Below are 16522 nucleotides of genomic sequence, written 5' to 3'. Positions count from 1 at the left end.
GGGGGAGGGGGGCTGAGGCCTGCCAATGGTTTGCTTCTGCTCAATGAACAAGAGATGCAGCTGTGCTCGAAAGCAGGGCGTGCTCTCTGAAGCCAACACCAGTCTGGCCAGTCAAGCGGGTACTTTCCAAACTGGAACAATCAGATTCAACCAGCATCTCCATGCCGGGCCTCGGGTGGTGATGAAAGACAGGTGCTTTAATCGCCTGGGTTCAGCTCCCAGCTCTGCAGTATGACGTCAATTTCACGAACCTGTCTGAGCCCCGGCGTCTTCTGTAAAATGGGCAGAGTGGGGGTCCTACCTCTCGGGCCCGTGGTGTGGGATCAACAAGGGAACACCCGCCCAGTGATTAGCACCGAGCACTCAGCACTCGTTCACTCACTCACCGCCATCGAGTTAGTTCTGACTCATAGTGACTGTAGGGCACAGAGTCGAACTGCCCCTGTGGGTTTCTGAGAGACTATGAATCTTTACAGGAGTAGAAAGCCTGGTTTGGCTCCCACGGAGCAGCTGGGGGTTTCCACCTGCTGACTCTGTGGTGAGCAGCTCAATGCATAATCCACTTGCCACCCTGGCACTCAACACCGGGAGCCGGGGTCTCCGTGGGCAGTCAGGAGCTATCTACTGTGTGGCCAGTCTCTGCTGCTGACGGGGTTAGACATCCGCGGGGAAATGGTAGACCTAGCACCCAAAGAGCTGACAGTGCAGCAGCAGAACCTAAACTCTGAGCAATACCCCCCCCAATATTGTGGTGGATTCTGAGGTCACCGTTTCCGGAAAGGCTTTGCACCTGGTGGCGTAGGGTGGCATAATAGTTTTCCATTGGGCTGCTAACCATGAGATCAGCACTTTGTAACCTCCAGCTACTCTGTGGGAGCAAGATGAGGCTTTCTATTGCTGTAAAGAGTTAGTCTTGGCGGGGAACTGGTTACAAGGATCTACATATAACCTCCTCCCTGGGGGACAGACAACAGAAAAATGGGTGAAGGGAGATGTCAGATAGTGCAAGTTAGGACAAAATAATAATTTATAAATTATCTAGGGTCCATGAGGGAGAGGGGAGCAGGGAGGGAGGGGGGAAATGAGTTGCTGATGCCAAGGGCTTAGGTGGAGAGCAAAAGTTTTGAGAATGATGAGGGCAACGAATGTACAAATGTGCTGTACACAATTGATGTCTGTGTGGATTGTGATAAGAGTTGTATGAGCCCCTAATAAGATGATTTTTTTAAGTTAGTCTTGGAAATCTACTGGAGCAGTTCTAGTCTATTCTATACGGTCGCCATGGGTCAGAAGGGGCTCGCCAAAGTCAGGTCTCTTCAGTTGTTCCCCCTGAGCTTCAAACAAAGGTGGGGCAATGGAGAAAGAGCTCTTCAGGTGAATGCCTAGGCTTACCTTTCTTATAGAGCAGCAGTTCTCAACCTGTGGGTCGCGACCGCTTTGGAGGTCGAACAACCCTTTCACAGGGGTCACCCAATTCATAACAGTAGCAAAATGACAGTGATGGAGCAGCAACGAAAATAATTTTATGGTTTGGGGTCATCGCAACATGAGGAACTGCATTTAAGGGTTGCGGCATTAGGAAGGTTGAGAACCACTAATACAGAACAAATGCTTTACCTAAAGAAGTTTGGCTTTGGCCCATGAGATGGGCTCTGGGGTAGGCTAGTGCCAGGGCCACTCAGGGAGGGCCAGAGGCCAGCCATTCAGTCAAACTTCCTTCTGGCAAAGCCTGAAGCACTTGAGGGCTGTGCCAGGGGCCACCTTCTGGGGAGATGACCTCTCGTCACAGTTAAAGCACCTCCATCAGGGCTGCAGGTATGGCAGGCTGTTCACTTGTGACTCAGCCAGGGAGGCCATGGGCTCGGAGGACAAGGGTGACGGAGGTAGGAAGCTGATGGATACAGCCCAGGCTACAGTGCACAGAGAACAGTTGGTACTCCGGGGGTGTGGGAATCACTCCGGGACAGGTACTCCCTGGTTATTTACAGCGTGCCTCGGCCGGGGTGGAGGCAGGAAGCGAGTCAAACATAAGATAGCCGGTCCTGCTGAGGAGGGAGAAGATAAAGCTGCCATGAGCGTGCAGGGGGCAGAGGCACTGTTTGGCTTAGGTGCTGATATGCCTGCTGGGTCAGGGGTGTGGCTAGAAAACCGATGACACTTTTTGCTAAAAGGTGACCCCCCTGCAAGATGGTGGTGGTGGTTAGCTAGCGGCCATCAATTTGGACTCGGCCCTTGGTGACTTTGTGCACAACTGGATTGGGCTATTGTGGTTTACAAGGTTTTCACTGGCCGTTGTTCGGATGCAGGTTGCCAGGCCTTCCTTCCTGGTCTTAGTCTGAAAGAATCATTGAAACTGGCCCAGTCTCACAGGAACACGAAAGCCTCCACTGATGAGACGTGTGGTGGCTGGGTATGAGGTGCATCATGGGCCAGGACACCAGCCGAGGTCTTCGGAATGGAAAGTGAGCATCCTACCACTGCACCTACTGTGCTCCCCCGCTCCCTCACCGCAAGGCTTTGGACATGTGAGGCACTGCATGTCAAGATGCCAGGAAAGCAGTCGCAGGGAGCTGCCTGCCTTCAGGGACTGTCAACAGGGATGAATGAACACAAGCCTAGGTGAGTGCACTCTGCGGCCGGGGATTTAATGTATACAGAGATTGTCACTTGTCGGTCAGTGTGTTTTTGACTAAAGAGTCTGGCTCCCTCACTTGCAGCAGGTCTTGAGGCTCCGAAACTATGGCCATAGATACTCTTCGATCTTAGGCGTGAACCCACTTGGAGACCCCTGCAGCCAAGCAGCAGGCACACCTGGGAACAGAGCATGATGAGGAAGTGCTCCAGGGAATGTGCAAAAATGGACTTCAGGAAGCAGGGGGGAGGCGACGAGCGGAAGCGGGGAGGGTGCCGAGGGTGTGGAACCAATGCCAGGCCACAACCCACCTATGGATGGTGGAGTGGGGAGTTCATTGGCTTTGTAAACTTTCACCTAAACCACAACAAACCACTTTTTTTCAAGGCAACAAATAAGATAAAGCAAGTTTGGGACTGTCCCATGAGACTATGAAACTGGGGCACAGTGTGGGGGGTTTAATCTGTGGGGATAATCGGTGCACTGGCATCCAGATGGCAAGGGCGCTTTACCCGATGGGGGCACGGGCAGTCTGCCCATCTGGAAAGTGCCCCTGGGGCCACTAGCCAGGAACAGGGTGGGTTTCCCCCTGGGTTCTCCTTGATGTTCTTAAAAACTGAGACAGCGTGGGGGGGGGGGGCGACCTGCAGGCCTTAAATCATCAGAACCAGCTCGCAGCGCACGGCTCAGCAACAAGAAGCCTTTCCAGCCATCACATTGGGGCTGAGTCACTGAAATGTGTGACCAGCCTCAGCAGGCTGATTTTGGACTTGATCATTTTGAGTGGCCCTCAAGGGATGTGACCTTGAAATAGCCAAAGGGCCCCTGGCAGAAAAAAGGTTCCCCATCCCTGACCTAGAGCCGGACGGTGCAGGTGGAAGATCCCACTCGTCTTTGGAAACAATGTGAGGGGCAAGGAGAGTTGTGAAAGCAGGATCACCTGCCGGCTGAAGAGGTCTAGGGACCAGGAATCACTCACTCGCTCATGACTCATAGCCACCTTACAGGGCGGGGTAGAACTGCCCCTGGGAGTCTCTGAGTGGCCACTGGTGGTTTTAAACTGCCGACTTGTGACTCGCAGTCCCGTGAGTAACCACTACGCCACCAAGGGTCCTCAGACCCGAATGGTGGCTTGGAAAGGAGCAGCAGCCTCAAGGGCTCAGAGGGCCTCAGGGGGCTGAGGAGGAGGGGGAGGAGTGATCATGAGGACCCCCAGACATCACCCAAATACTGCCTGCTGAGAGGGGTTGACGTGCATTTCCAGGTTCCCAGTGCCACGTCCCCACAGACCATGCAACTGTTTGATTCTTCAGAAAGAGGATGTTACCCCCCACACACACACACCCATCTTCTAATCCTTTTACCAGCGGATGTTCCCTAGGTGTCATGCCACAGACAGGAATTGAAGGACACAAGGCGTAAAAGTGGGGTGAGAAGGGAGGGAGCTCAGCGTAGTGAAGAGCTCACATCGCAGAGGCACAGTGACCTGGCTCCAAACCCCGCCTGTGACTTCATCCCCCCTGGCCGCTCCCCTCCCTCCTTGCTGGTCCTCAAATGCCCCCCCCCCAGCCCGCCCCTGCGAATGTTCCTGCTTTCTGCACTCACTTTCCTTTCCCACCACGGCTCCCCGCTTCAGCTCAAACAGCAACTTCGAAGCAGAGCCTTCTCCAAGCCCTTATTTCAAACATCCACTACCCCTTTGCTGCCTCCCTTTTCCCTAGAGCATCGGCGACCTGACATGCCGCCTTACTTAGCTTTGCCTCCCTTACCTCCTCCCACACTACCATGAGGGCACAGAAGCCCTGGGTGGCATAGTGGTATGCGTTGGGCTGCCAACCACCAGGTCAGAAGTTCAAAACCACCAGTAGCTCCTCAGGAGAAGATGGACTTTCTACTGCTATAAAGAGTTACAGTCTTAGAAACCCACAGGGGCAGTTCTGCCCTGTTTTATAGGGTTACTACAGGTCAGCATCGACTCAATGATAAGTGAGTTGGTTGGTTGGTTGGTTGGTTGGTTGGTTGGTTGGTTGGTTGGTTGGTTGGTTGGTTGGTTTTGGAAGAGTAAAGGGAAGGTAGTAAGACAGTACTGGAATCAGACTTTAATCAGGTAACTTCCACAACAGCTTTGTGTGTGTGTGTGTGTGTGTGTGTGTGTGTGTGTGTGTGTGTGTGTCCCCAAAGCAGTGATCAGATACTATCTGGGGCCCACTCTTTTGTTCCCTAGAAGCCCCTGAAGGTCCCTTCCAGAGGGACAGATTGTCTCAAATCTTCAGTCTGAGGGCCCACCTGGGCTTGGAGCTGCAAAGTGCTGTCCTCACAGCATCCGACACCGGGCCCAGATCGGGGAGCGATGGACCACGTGCCATGGGTGACCACTCTGCTCTCCCGGCACCTCAGAGCTGCAGGGCACGACAACACGTGGACACCAAGCCTGGGAGACACAACCACTCCAGGTGATGGCTTTTCCCTTGGATCTGCCCACCTATGGCTTCGCTGTTGAGACATGCCGTTACTTGTGAACCACTTTCTCCTTCCAGAAACCAGCAGGGTAAATTTCCAGGGTAAGAACTATCTACTACCCTATCAGTTTGACTGCTGTAATGTTCACCAATGCCCCCGGGTGGCCAGCAGTGTTTAGTGGCGGAATGATGGAATGATGGTTTTTAACTGAAGGTGATCCCCCCCATCCCGCCCGGGGGCCTTATGGCGATGTCTGGCAACACTCTTGGTTGTCACACTGGGGAGAGGGCTGCCACCATCAGGTTGGTCCTAAAAGCCCTGTGAGCCAGTCAGCCCCACACGACCAAGAACTGAGGATGCCCAGAGGGAGTGGAACTGGAAGCAAAGCCAGCGGGACAGTCACAAACAAGGAGATGTTTCGGGCAAGTAAGGGAAACTGGGGAAGGCCAACAGTGCCTGTTCAGAAAGGAAACGATGGGTGGAGCTATGTGCTTTGGCAAATTCAAGACCAAATGGTGAAAGCATTTGTTTGCGAGCAGAGAGCTCTGGGCCCACGGAGCTCTGGGTATGCAGGGTGGCCCACTCAGCCACCAATAGAGACGGAGCAAAGCTGGCTTGTTCTCCCCTCACAGAAGGAGCCACGGAACTGGGGCTCTCAGGAGACAACTCTTGGATGTGGCGGTGCTGTAAGGTAAGGATCAAAGGGTCAGAGTGGACGCAAGCAAAAGCAACAAAAATCAGCTTTCAGAAACCTATTTCTGTGTGATGATACAGAAAGGTCTTGCATGAGGCAATGTTTTCCCATGACACATAGGAGCTTCTCCCTTCAGTATCCTCCTCCTGAGAGAACTCTTAAAGCTGGGTTGTTATTAGCTGTGGCGAATTCGATAATGGTTCTCAAGAGAGCTGCTGACAAGACTGAGTGGAAGTTAGGCTTTAAAGACTGGGTTCTTTGGACTTGAAAGAAGTAGGGGGGCGGGGAGGTGCTGCAATGCACTGCTCTGATCACCGAGGGCTGTTTAACTGGTGATATGAGGCTTCCCATTCTGAGGCTGGGCTCCCAGGGCCTCCAAGTCAGAGAAGGGCATTGGTTCTGAAAGCCCTTTCTCCCTGAGTTCTCCAGCTCAGCGCACAAGGGCAAGTCAGCACGGACTGAGGCTCATTTTAATCCTGACACAGAAGAGAATGCAAGCTCAGGACATGAAGCCACAGCCCACAGTCAGCCAGCCAGTTAACACCAGAGCTAGGGGTCACAGCCAGGTCTGCCCACTACCAAACCTACAGAGCCTCTCCACGGACCACGAGAGAGCTAGAAAAAGGCCAAGGGCACTAGGCATGGAGACCCAGAAGCTAGGCCCCTGGGCACCACTGGAGGAGCCAGCGCTGCCTGCACAGTGGCTACACACTGCCTTCCCAGCCTCCTCAAGGAGGTCTCCAACCGTCTGTCCTCCTTCAAAACGAATTCTCAATAAAAATATAGAAACAAATAAAAAAAATTAATTCTGTTTCACTCCCCTTTTGATCCCCTTTGTTTCTACCACTCTGTCCCTCTCCCGACTGTACCCTAACTTATCTCCTCGCCCCTCTCCTTCACGGTCAATGCTGCTAATAAAACGCACACGCTGCCGTAAGTTGATACCGACCGACGGCCACCCTAGAGAGCTGGGAAGAACTGCCCGGGTGAGTTTCTGAGACTGTAACTCTTTATAGGTGTAGAAAGCCCTGGTTTTCTCGGGTGGTTTCGGACTGCCGACCTTTCAAATCACAGCTCGACCCATAACCACTAACGCCACCAATACTGTTAGTGGGGCAGATGCAGTTTTGTCTTTTCTGCCTTTTTGAGTAATTTGTTTAACTTTCTCTGTGTCTTGAAAGTAGAGGCAGCTTGCTGCAAGGTTGGCAAATCGACACCACCAGCCGCCCCTCGGGAGACAGGCAAGGCTGTCTGCTCCTGTAAAAAGTTAGCTTCGAAGGGGCTAAACTCACAGGGGCAAAAAGAAGCTTATACGCCAGCGGTCATAGCAGCACTATTCTCAATAGCCTAATGGTAGAGGTGACCTCAGTGTCCACAATAGATGGCTGGATTTTAAAATGTGTTACATACTTACAATGGGACACTACTCTTCTAGCCAGGGAGATGGAGTATTGATAACAAACTACAGGATGAAGTCATTAAAACCAAGCCAATTAGGCTGAGCAAAATAAGCCAAGCACACAAGACCAAGTATCTTACGACCTCCCTTATCGAAAAAGCCAAGAAAACACAAATATAGAGAGGCCAACGTTTATTAGTGGTTAGAAGCGGCAGGAGGGGAGAAATCAGCTTAACATTGATGGAAAAAAATCACATTCACGAGGTTTAAGGTTGCATCGGTGTAAAAAGTTGAAATGAATGGTAAAGGTTATGTGATAGATATACATATTTACAACTATGTCAACAGAAAACGAGAGAAGCTGCTAAGGGTGCTTATGTATAACTGAACACTTCATGGGAGTTGGTTCCTTGGTTGGAGGTCAAAGGGCATAGTTTCGCACACAGGGCATCCTAGTTAGTGGGCCTAATAACATGTTTAGTGCTTTTGCCCTGCCTCCTAAATTGGTGCATACTGCCTGTAGCAACCGAGAGTGAAGGAGGTAGGCTGGGAGGAGGATCTGGAATGCGAGGCTACCTCTTTTGCCGGGAGACCAGAGAAACTGGATGGTGCCCCACTACTGTGATGGAACAATTTGCACCAAGATTCCATCGAAGAATCTTGCTCACAGTGGAAAATGCGGAATAACATTTCATATTCTCATTGACGTCAGGGGATGGATGAACCCCTGGAACTCCGGCCCTAAGATCATCTTTAAACCATAAACCAAAAATATCCCCGGAAGTCATTTTAACACCAGTCCAGCTTAGCTAGTACAAAAAGTCTGCCTTGAACATTATGTCCTCGGTAGCAGTCTCCATGGGATCAAACTGACAACAGCAGCTCAGAAGATCAGATGGGAAGCCTGGGGGAGCGTGTTTTCATAACGGTGGAACAAGTCAGCAACAGGGAGGGAATGGATGCACACCACGACGAATGCCATAATGCCAGTGAATTGTACGTGTCGACATTGTTTGATCGGTGCATGTTTTGTTGGGTAGATGCTCATCAACGAAAAATATAAAGCAGGAGGAAAAAGAACAAGAGGGGAAAAAAGACGCTGCCACCAAGTCAACTCCTGTTCATGCTGGCCTCGTATGTGCCAGGGTGGAACTGTGCTCTTGTGCGCTTCAACAGCAGACTTTTCAGAAGTCGATCACCAGGCCTTTCTTCCAAGGTGCTTCCGGGTAGACTTGAACCACCAATTTGTGAAAAGTGACAACCTAGGGACTCTAATCTCACACACCCACTCCCACTGCCATCGAGCCAACTCTGACTGACGGGGACCCTAGTAACTGCTTCCAATGCTTTGTAAGTCTTTCTCCTCAGGGGGGGTTGGTGGGTTTGAAGCGTGAACCTCACAGATAGCAATCCAATGCTTACCCAACCCCCTCTGGAATGTTAAAAAGAAGCCAGTCTCCAAGGAGGCGCTTGCCACCAATGAGCCATGCTGACGTAATGCCCTCACCCTTCATTTTCTTTTCTGTGAGGATTAAAAGGAAACCTCCGTAAATGCTGGCTTATCTCTTTCTGCTGAGCTAGGCTCTTGGGAGAAACTCCCTGGAACCAGCCGGAAGCTGTCCTTCCCTAACTTAGGTAGGGTATCCATGGGAGTGGTCCTTCCTCTTCCGTGAAAGGCGGTGCTCCTTCTTTGTCTTTCAAGTCCAAAGAGCCCCATCTTCAAAGCTTAGCTTCCCAACTGGGTTGCACACTGCACCCAGGGGGCATCAGTCACAGCACCTGGCCCAGAGGAGTGCCTGTCACAAGCATAGAAAAGCCCCACAAAGACAGGCCTCACCTTGGGCAGCAGAAACCAAGGAAGAAACCAAGCTGGACTCGAAGCTCAAAGCTAAAGGGTGGACTGGACAGCTGGCCCCGGGATGCGAGCTGTGGCCACACAAACAGCAGAGCAAATCAACTCATCATTTCTCCAAGCTTGGGGAGAACGTTACTGCATTCCCTCTCAGGGCACCTCAGAGCCCCCAGCCCCTCTTCTTCCTCCCTCACGTTTCCTTCAGAGGAAAGGACTTGGTATGGGTTAGAGAACAGGAGGGGCAGCGCCTGCCCACAGCCTTCCTGAGAGCCACAAACAGGCTGACCCCCACAGACTTGACAGGCCCCCGGGTTCAGCCCCCTGTTCAGCAACAGGAAGACCGACCGGGTGTGAAAGCAGGGAAGGGAAGTGAAGTTCATAAACAACTAGTGCAACCACTGAACTTCAGAGATTCCAACAAATCAGACAGGAGGGCCTTGCTTCCCCTGGCCCCCCGCAGCGACCCAACCACCTCCCCGCTTCTGGGGCAGTTGGGACAAAGAGCAATGCATTCCCTGGAGCACCCCTTCTGAGCATTAACAACACCTGCCAGGTGTCCTGGTAATGTCTCAATGGGAAGCCCACAGCATGATCTGGAGGCTGGTGGAAGACCCTCAGCCCCAGCAGAATGGAAGACACCATGCTGAGTGGTATCCGTAGCTGCGCTGATGCGGCCAACCACACACCTGCGCTCTGCATCTGACCCTCACCAGTTCCCACGTGCCTAGTCCTGGGCCTGGCACATCGTACCGAACTCTCCAGACTCGTGGTCATCGAGTCCATTCCGACTCATAGCGACCCTAGAGCACAGGGTAAAACTACCCCTCCCTGCGGTTTCCCAGACTGCGACTCTTTCTGCAAGCAGAGGCTCATCTTTCTCCTGCAGAGGAGCAGCTGGTGGTTTCAAACTCCTGACCTTGAGGCATAGCCTGCTTCATTAACCACCAGGGCAGTTGGCACATAGTAGGCACTCAAATTATGGGTTCCATCAATGGTCAAGAATGAAAGACCCCCGACATCATGGCCCAGCAGCCCAGGTACCCAGATGGGCAGAAGAGTCCATTCGCTGATTCACTCAACACACTCATTTGTTCAGCATCTCCTCTGTGGCAGGCACTGTCTCAGGCACAACAGGACCCAACCTAAGTCTCTGCCCTTGTGGAGTTTCTGCTGTGGTGGGTGAAAAGAGAAAACCCGAGCAAACGTCCTGAAGCCACCGTGTGGCTGGTTGCTGCCGCATGCTGCCGAGTCAATTTCAACTCACAGCCACTCTGGTGGACACAGCAGCGCTGCTCCGTGGGACCTGGGGGCTGTCATCTCTCGGAGCAACCCACCCTGTCTTTTTCCCAGCCAGCTACTGGGTGGGTTCGAACTTACTAACCTTTCAGTTAGCAAGGGTGCACTTCGCTGTTGTGACATTTAACCACAAAACAAAGCAAACGTGTTGCCATCAAGTTAGCTTTGGTTAGCATCCTGGCACTTTAACCACTGAGCAACCAGGGTTCCTTACTTACGCCATAGAGATTAATAGTTATTTCAAAAGCCTACTATGTGCGAGTGCAGGGCACCTGATGCCATGTCCAGGAAATGGTCTCATCTTCCAGGCGAGGATCCTAGGTCTGGGGAGTGTCAGTCAGGGGTCAGCGGGAGAGGCTTCTGAGAACTGGAAATGGAATTACATCTTTGGGTACTTGTCCGCATCTGTCAGTGAGCAGAAGCCACTGTGGGAGTGCCTCGTGCATGCCCCAAACCCCACCCAGCACTGTGGGGCAGCAAGAAACCCAAGATCTGCAGCACAACCAACCAACCAAACAAACACACCGCCATCCACTCAATTCCGACTCTAAGCGACCCTGGAAGACAGGGCAGAACTGCCATGTGGGTTTCCAAACCTGTATCTCTTTTCGGGAGTAGACAACCTCTTCTTTCTACCCAGGGGTCAGAGAAGTAGCTCCCCTAAGTTATACTTGAATATGAGGGCTCACAAAGTGCTCCCGAGGTGAACTGGCTCCACCCCGGTCCCTCACACTACACCCCGAGATGGTGCTGCTCTGCGCTGAGCCAGCAGGTGTTTGTCAATCGTGGAAAGAGCCTGCAGATTCGGGCCCAGGTGATCTTACCAGGGCGGGGCTGGAGAAGTGAGCAAGGTGAGGAAGGAGCTGAGGGCCAACACCCACCATGGGTGGCAGCGCATACATGGAGATGCCCTGAGTCATGCTTGATCCCTTACCCAATGCCCCAGGCAGACAGGGCCAGAGTCACCAGCCTGCTGAGTTATGATGGCCAGGAGCCAGCTGCCGGGGAAGAAGACCCACATGTCTGGAATCTGACGCAAGGGGCCACTTCCTCCGGGCCAGGCTCATGCCAAGTGTCTAGCTCGCCTCTGCCACTGTCCCCCTGAAACCCAGCTCCAAAGGCACAAAAACATGTTCAGTCACTAAGAGACACTGAGAAATCTGGGACAACATTACACCAGGGCATCAGGCACGGGGCCTCTGATGTGACAGACAAAGTGCACAGAGATGTTGGGAGGAAAAAGGGGCCATTCCAGCGTGGCCAATGCTGGGTAGATAGGCTGGCATCTCCAGACCCTGCAGAGGCCCTGAATACAGCTTCCAAGCCTGCAGGAAATGCCCAGAAAAGGTGGGGGGTGGGGGAGAAGAGGCGAGGAGAGCGCTGAGCCACAGGACATAGCTGAAGCCCTTAGCAGCCACAAGCTCAAGTTTTCCTAAAAGAAGCTGCACACATCCCTGGCCTCACCAGGCTCCTCAGGTCAGCTTGCACAACGGCCAGGACAAGCTGCCTTCTGTCCAACGCAGAGACCTACTGGCTTCCCAGGCCAGCACCTGACAGTGACTGTCCTCTTACCTCAAGGAAGGGCTCTGAGGGACCCCAGGTGACCCCAGGGGAGGCTGGCAGGTTGAGCTGGGCAATTTGTCCTGTGTGGGCTGAGATATACACCAGAGAGGGGAGACACGCAGCAGTGGAAAGGTAAGGAGAAGAGTAACCAAACAAAAGGATCAGGAGTCATTAAGCCAGGGAGCTGACTGGTCACCCCGAGAGCAGAATAAAGTCAGGGCCTCTCTGGCCACATGTTTGCAGTTTGCAGCAGAGAGGCAGACCGGCCAGCACCATGGGCGCTGCAAGAACTTCAGAACAATGCCAACTCTCTACTCAGACTCTGACAGCCCCAGCAAACGGTGAGAAACGATCCCGAGCTGCTCCACACTGACTGGGTTTGTCCCCTTCTGGAGACCTTTTCCCCCACCACCCAGGCGAATGAGAAAAGCCAAGGAGCAGGTCATTCAAAAGAGGGAGCTAAGTCCTTCTTCAGAGCCAGAGACTGGGCTAAAGTACTACACGTCCCCCTCATTAGAATAAGGCACAGAAACTCTGAAGGGATGTTCTTCACGTGAACAGGCCCCTTCGGGTGTCTGTTCTGGCTGAAAGTCCCCTGAGTGCTGCGCAGGAAGGAGTTCAGGGGGCCCCGTGGAGAAGTGAGTGGTTCAGTTTTGCCCAATCCTAGCAAAGAAGAGGGTCAAGGCTCACAAGGATTCCACACTCCATGGCCCGGGCTAGCTGATGCCCTTGGCTCTCCACCGCGGTTCCTAGAGGGTGCCAACTGTGTGTCCAGTCCTGGCTCAGAGCCAGGGAGCACGGTCCTCAAAAGCAGAGATCTCGCAACACAGACCCAGGTGACACAACCGACCTTGGTTCCTAAATGTGAGAGGATCACGCTTTCAGAATCCTCCCCGTCAGAGCGGGTGGCAGCAGAGGCTGTGCTCCTTCCTACAGGGCTCTCTAGGGAAGTGGCGCAGAACAAAGGAGCATAAACTGAAGGCGACAGAAAAGAACTTTCTGATGGCAAAGAGGTTAAACACCGGGACACATCATGAAGGCGGTGGGCTCTCTGGCCCGAGTCTGGGAGCTGTCAGCTCAAGTTCCTGAGTCCGGAACTAAATAATGCAGTTCTGCCCAGGTAGCTACCAACCAAGCAGACACTCCACGCCAGGCCTGGGCAAAGGAAACCAGGCATCGAACCGGGCCTCGGTCTTGGATCCACAGGGCATTAAGCTCCCACAGAAAAGGCAGCAGAGAGAAGTACCTTTATGAGAAGCTGCTCAGTGACCAACACGGCACCCTGGCACAGTCAGGCACAGACGCATGCGGGAGAACCAACAGCTGGTTCCCAGCCACAAACAATAAAAGTGACAGACGCCTGCCAGCCCCAAGGCTATGGGGACTGCAATTTATTTCAAAGCCCAATCATTTAAAAAATTGTTTACATTTTTTTTCTACCTCTGGAGGTAAAACAGAAGAAAATGGTTTAAGGACCGCAGGTGTTCTCTGGGGCATACCTTCGGGAGTCTTCGCTCAGCTTTTAGAGATGGGAGATTGGGGGTGGGGGAGTAGTGTCATGATTGAAATATGTTTGATACTTCCAGGGTGAGAGGCCCAGAGTCCACTTCCTGGATGGAAAAAAAATTGAAAGCCTGCGGCTCTCCAGCTACCCCTGGCAGGAGCCCAATTCAGCGGCCAGCCGGCTGTCTCCCCAAGGGTTCCTGGAAGTCAACAGGCCCGTAAAGGGGAAGTGCAGCGGGAAGACGCAGAATGGCAGACAAATTGCCCGTCACCCCTGATGCACACCCCAGCAAGTACTCCCACGCAGACATTCTCATGATGAGCCTCAGACATTCTGCCCTTGGCCCAATCAGGGGCAGAAGACCCCTACCCAAATCGAAGGCTACCTCAACTGCAGCTCCCCGGACAGCGGAGGAGCGTGTGGAGTTGAAGGTTCTCCCAGAAGCAGAGGCAAGGCACTAGGAGCGAGCAGGAGGTGGGCTACAGGATGGGGGGGAAGCAGAGAGAAATCGGAGAGGAGGCAATAGCAGGGAACCAGGGCAGAAGGGACTCAGGGAGGCCGGGAATGCGGGCACGGGGCTGGAAACACCTACTCTTACCTGCAAGGTGCGGTGGGGGAAGGGCCAGAGGCGATGGAAGAAGTTGCACAGGAATGGGAAAGGCAAAGGCTGAGCCGGCCAGCACAGGAGGGCAAAGACAGGGACAGGCGGGGGGAGGGGAAAGGGACACCGCGGAGAGGGTCCCAGGGAGAGTCGGGCAGAGGCGGAGGCGATAGAACTCTGGGCCAGGGCTCTGAGGACACCACAGCGGGGTGGAAGGGAGAGAGCCCGAGTCCGGCGTGAGGAGTGGGACAGGACCCCGGGCACAGAAGTGGGAAGACAGCGAGCCACGAGGCCCACGAGGGGCCACAGAGTCGGGTGGAGGCGGCCTGGAGTTCAGGCTCAAACTGCGATCGCGATCGAAGGGTGGAGGAGGCTCAGAGGGCAACGCGCGATCGCACACGCGCCGGGGCCGGAGCGTCCGCAAGCAGCCGCGGCGCTGTCCGCCGACCCCGACAGCTCCCCACACCCCTCCCGCCGGGCCTGGCGCCCCGGCCCCGAAGGCAGCCTCGGCCCCCGCAGGCAGCTTCGCTCCGCCGCCTGCTCGCCCGCTTCCCCCGGCCCGGACTGACCTGTCCCGGCCACCTCCCGTACCGCTGCCTCTGTCCCGCAAGCTCCACAGGATCCCGTGTCTACTGCCAAAACTTTTCCCATTAATCCCAGCTCCGCGGCGGCCGCAGCGTCTCAGGCTGCGCAAACCCGGCCCCGCCCCCACCAGCGTGCCGTCACCGCGCTGCTCGACCCACCCTCTCCACGCCCCTTTCCGCCCCAGTCGGGGCCAATCAACGCCCCTCCCGGTGACTTCCTTGATTCCGTGACCCCGCCCACCACACGCTGTCCTGGGCCTGCCTGCAGCGCCCTCTAGTGGTCGATGCGGGCGCAGCCGGCTGAGGGAGGAGCGGGAGAGCTCCGGAGCCGGTAAAACAAGTCGGTGAAGTATCACGAAAGAGAATAATTTAAAACTGGAAGGGAATTTAGAGGTTATCTAGTAATTTTTTTTAAAAAAGAAGAAGCAATGCTGAGACTAGAAGAGTGGTCCCCCGGCTCTTAATCCATTGCCTTGTCCGTTGAAGAAGGCTAATTTAAGGCACCTTGGTAGTGTAGTAATTATGCATGGGACTGCTAACCTCAAGGTCAGTAGTTCAAACCGACCAGCCATTCCGTGGGAGAGAGGCTTTTCGTTCCCTTAAAGATGTACAGTCTCAGAAACCCAGGGGGCAATCCTTTCCCTGCCCTATAGGGTCACTAGGAGTCCGCATCCACTCAACGGCAGTAAGGTGAGTTGTTTGTTTAGTGCTGCCTATATTTCTGACCAGGATTTCTCTTTTTTGAGAAGCTTTTGCAACTGGGAGCTTCCGACCTAGGAATTCTTAGCTTTTCTCCTATGTGCTTATCTGTTAGGCCCACCCATTTAAACATCTGTACATTTGTTGCCATCATCATCCTCAAAACATTTGCTTTCCACATGTGGTCCTAATATCAGCTCTTCATTTTCCCCCTCCCTTCCTGTTCCCCCCTCCCTCATGAACCCTCCATAATTCATAAATTAGTATTTTGTCATATCTTACACTGTCCGATGACTCCCTTCACCCACTTTTCTGTTGTCCATCCCCCAGGGAGGGGGTTATATGTAGATCCTTGTAATCAAGTTCCCCTCTCTGCCCCACCTTCCCTCCACCCTCCCAGTATCACCACTCTCACCATTGGTCCTGAATGGATCATCTGTCCTGGATTCCCTGTGTTTCCAGTTCCTATCTGGACCAGTGTAGATCCTCTGGTTTAGCCAGATTTATAGGGTAGAATTGGGATCATGATAGTCGGGGGAGGAAGCATTTAAGAACTAGAGGAAAGTTGTACGTATCATCATTGCTACACTGCACCCTGACTGGCTCGTCTGTTCCCCGCAACCCTTCATTAAGGGGGTACCCAGTTGCCTACAAATGGACTTTGGGTCTCCACTCTGCACTCACTCTCATTTACAATGATAAGATTTTTTTGTTCTTTGATGCCTGATAACATAACTGATCCCTTCGACACCACATGGTCACACAGGCTGGTCTGCTTCTTCCATGTGAGCTTTGTTGATTCTGAGCTAGATGGCTGCTTGTTTATCTTCAAGCCTTTAAGACCACAGACGCTACATCTTTAGATAGCCGGGAACCATCAGCTTTCTTCACCACATTTGCTTAAGCACCCGTTTGTCTTCGCCAATTGTGTTAGGAAGGTGAGCACCATGGAATGCCAGTTTAATAGAACAAAGTGTTCTTACATTGAGGGAGTACCTGAGTGGAGGCCCAATGTCCATCTGCTACCTTAATACTAAACCTATAAATATAATCACATAGATCTATTTCCCCACCATCCTATATAAATATATTTAGATATGTACATGCCTGTATTTAGACCTCTATAAATGCCCTTTGCCTCCTAGTTTTTCCTCTATTTCCTTTTACTTTCCTTTTGTCCCACTATCATGCTCAGTCTTCATTTGGGATGCAGTAATTTCTCTTGGTTACATTGCCCT

The 16522-nt window shown here is 53.1% G+C and overlaps 1 protein-coding gene across 3 annotated transcripts in view; it reads right to left on the bottom strand.

The window, feature by feature from the left end:
• PPARD (peroxisome proliferator activated receptor delta) overlaps positions 1-14706 on the bottom strand; it is a 77349-nt gene extending 62643 nt beyond the window's left edge. For 2 of the 3 annotated variants that reach the window (XM_075555520.1, XM_075555519.1), the window contains exon 1: positions 14571-14706. Coding sequence is in view for 1 of the 3 variants with exons in the window: in XM_075555521.1 (XP_075411636.1) it covers positions 14571-14652 (82 nt within the window). In the remaining 2 variants the exon portion in view is untranslated. The remainder of the gene's footprint in view (positions 1-14570) is intronic. The other variant, XM_075555521.1, reaches the window with a different exon arrangement.
• Between the last annotated feature and the right edge of the window lie 1816 nt (positions 14707-16522).

Source organism: Tenrec ecaudatus, chromosome 7, assembly GCF_050624435.1.
Source record: "Tenrec ecaudatus isolate mTenEca1 chromosome 7, mTenEca1.hap1, whole genome shotgun sequence".
NCBI classification, from domain to species: domain Eukaryota; kingdom Metazoa; phylum Chordata; class Mammalia; order Afrosoricida; family Tenrecidae; genus Tenrec; species Tenrec ecaudatus.
The sequence above is the reverse complement of the archived record's forward strand: the minus strand, read 5'-3'. Positions and strand labels throughout refer to the sequence as shown.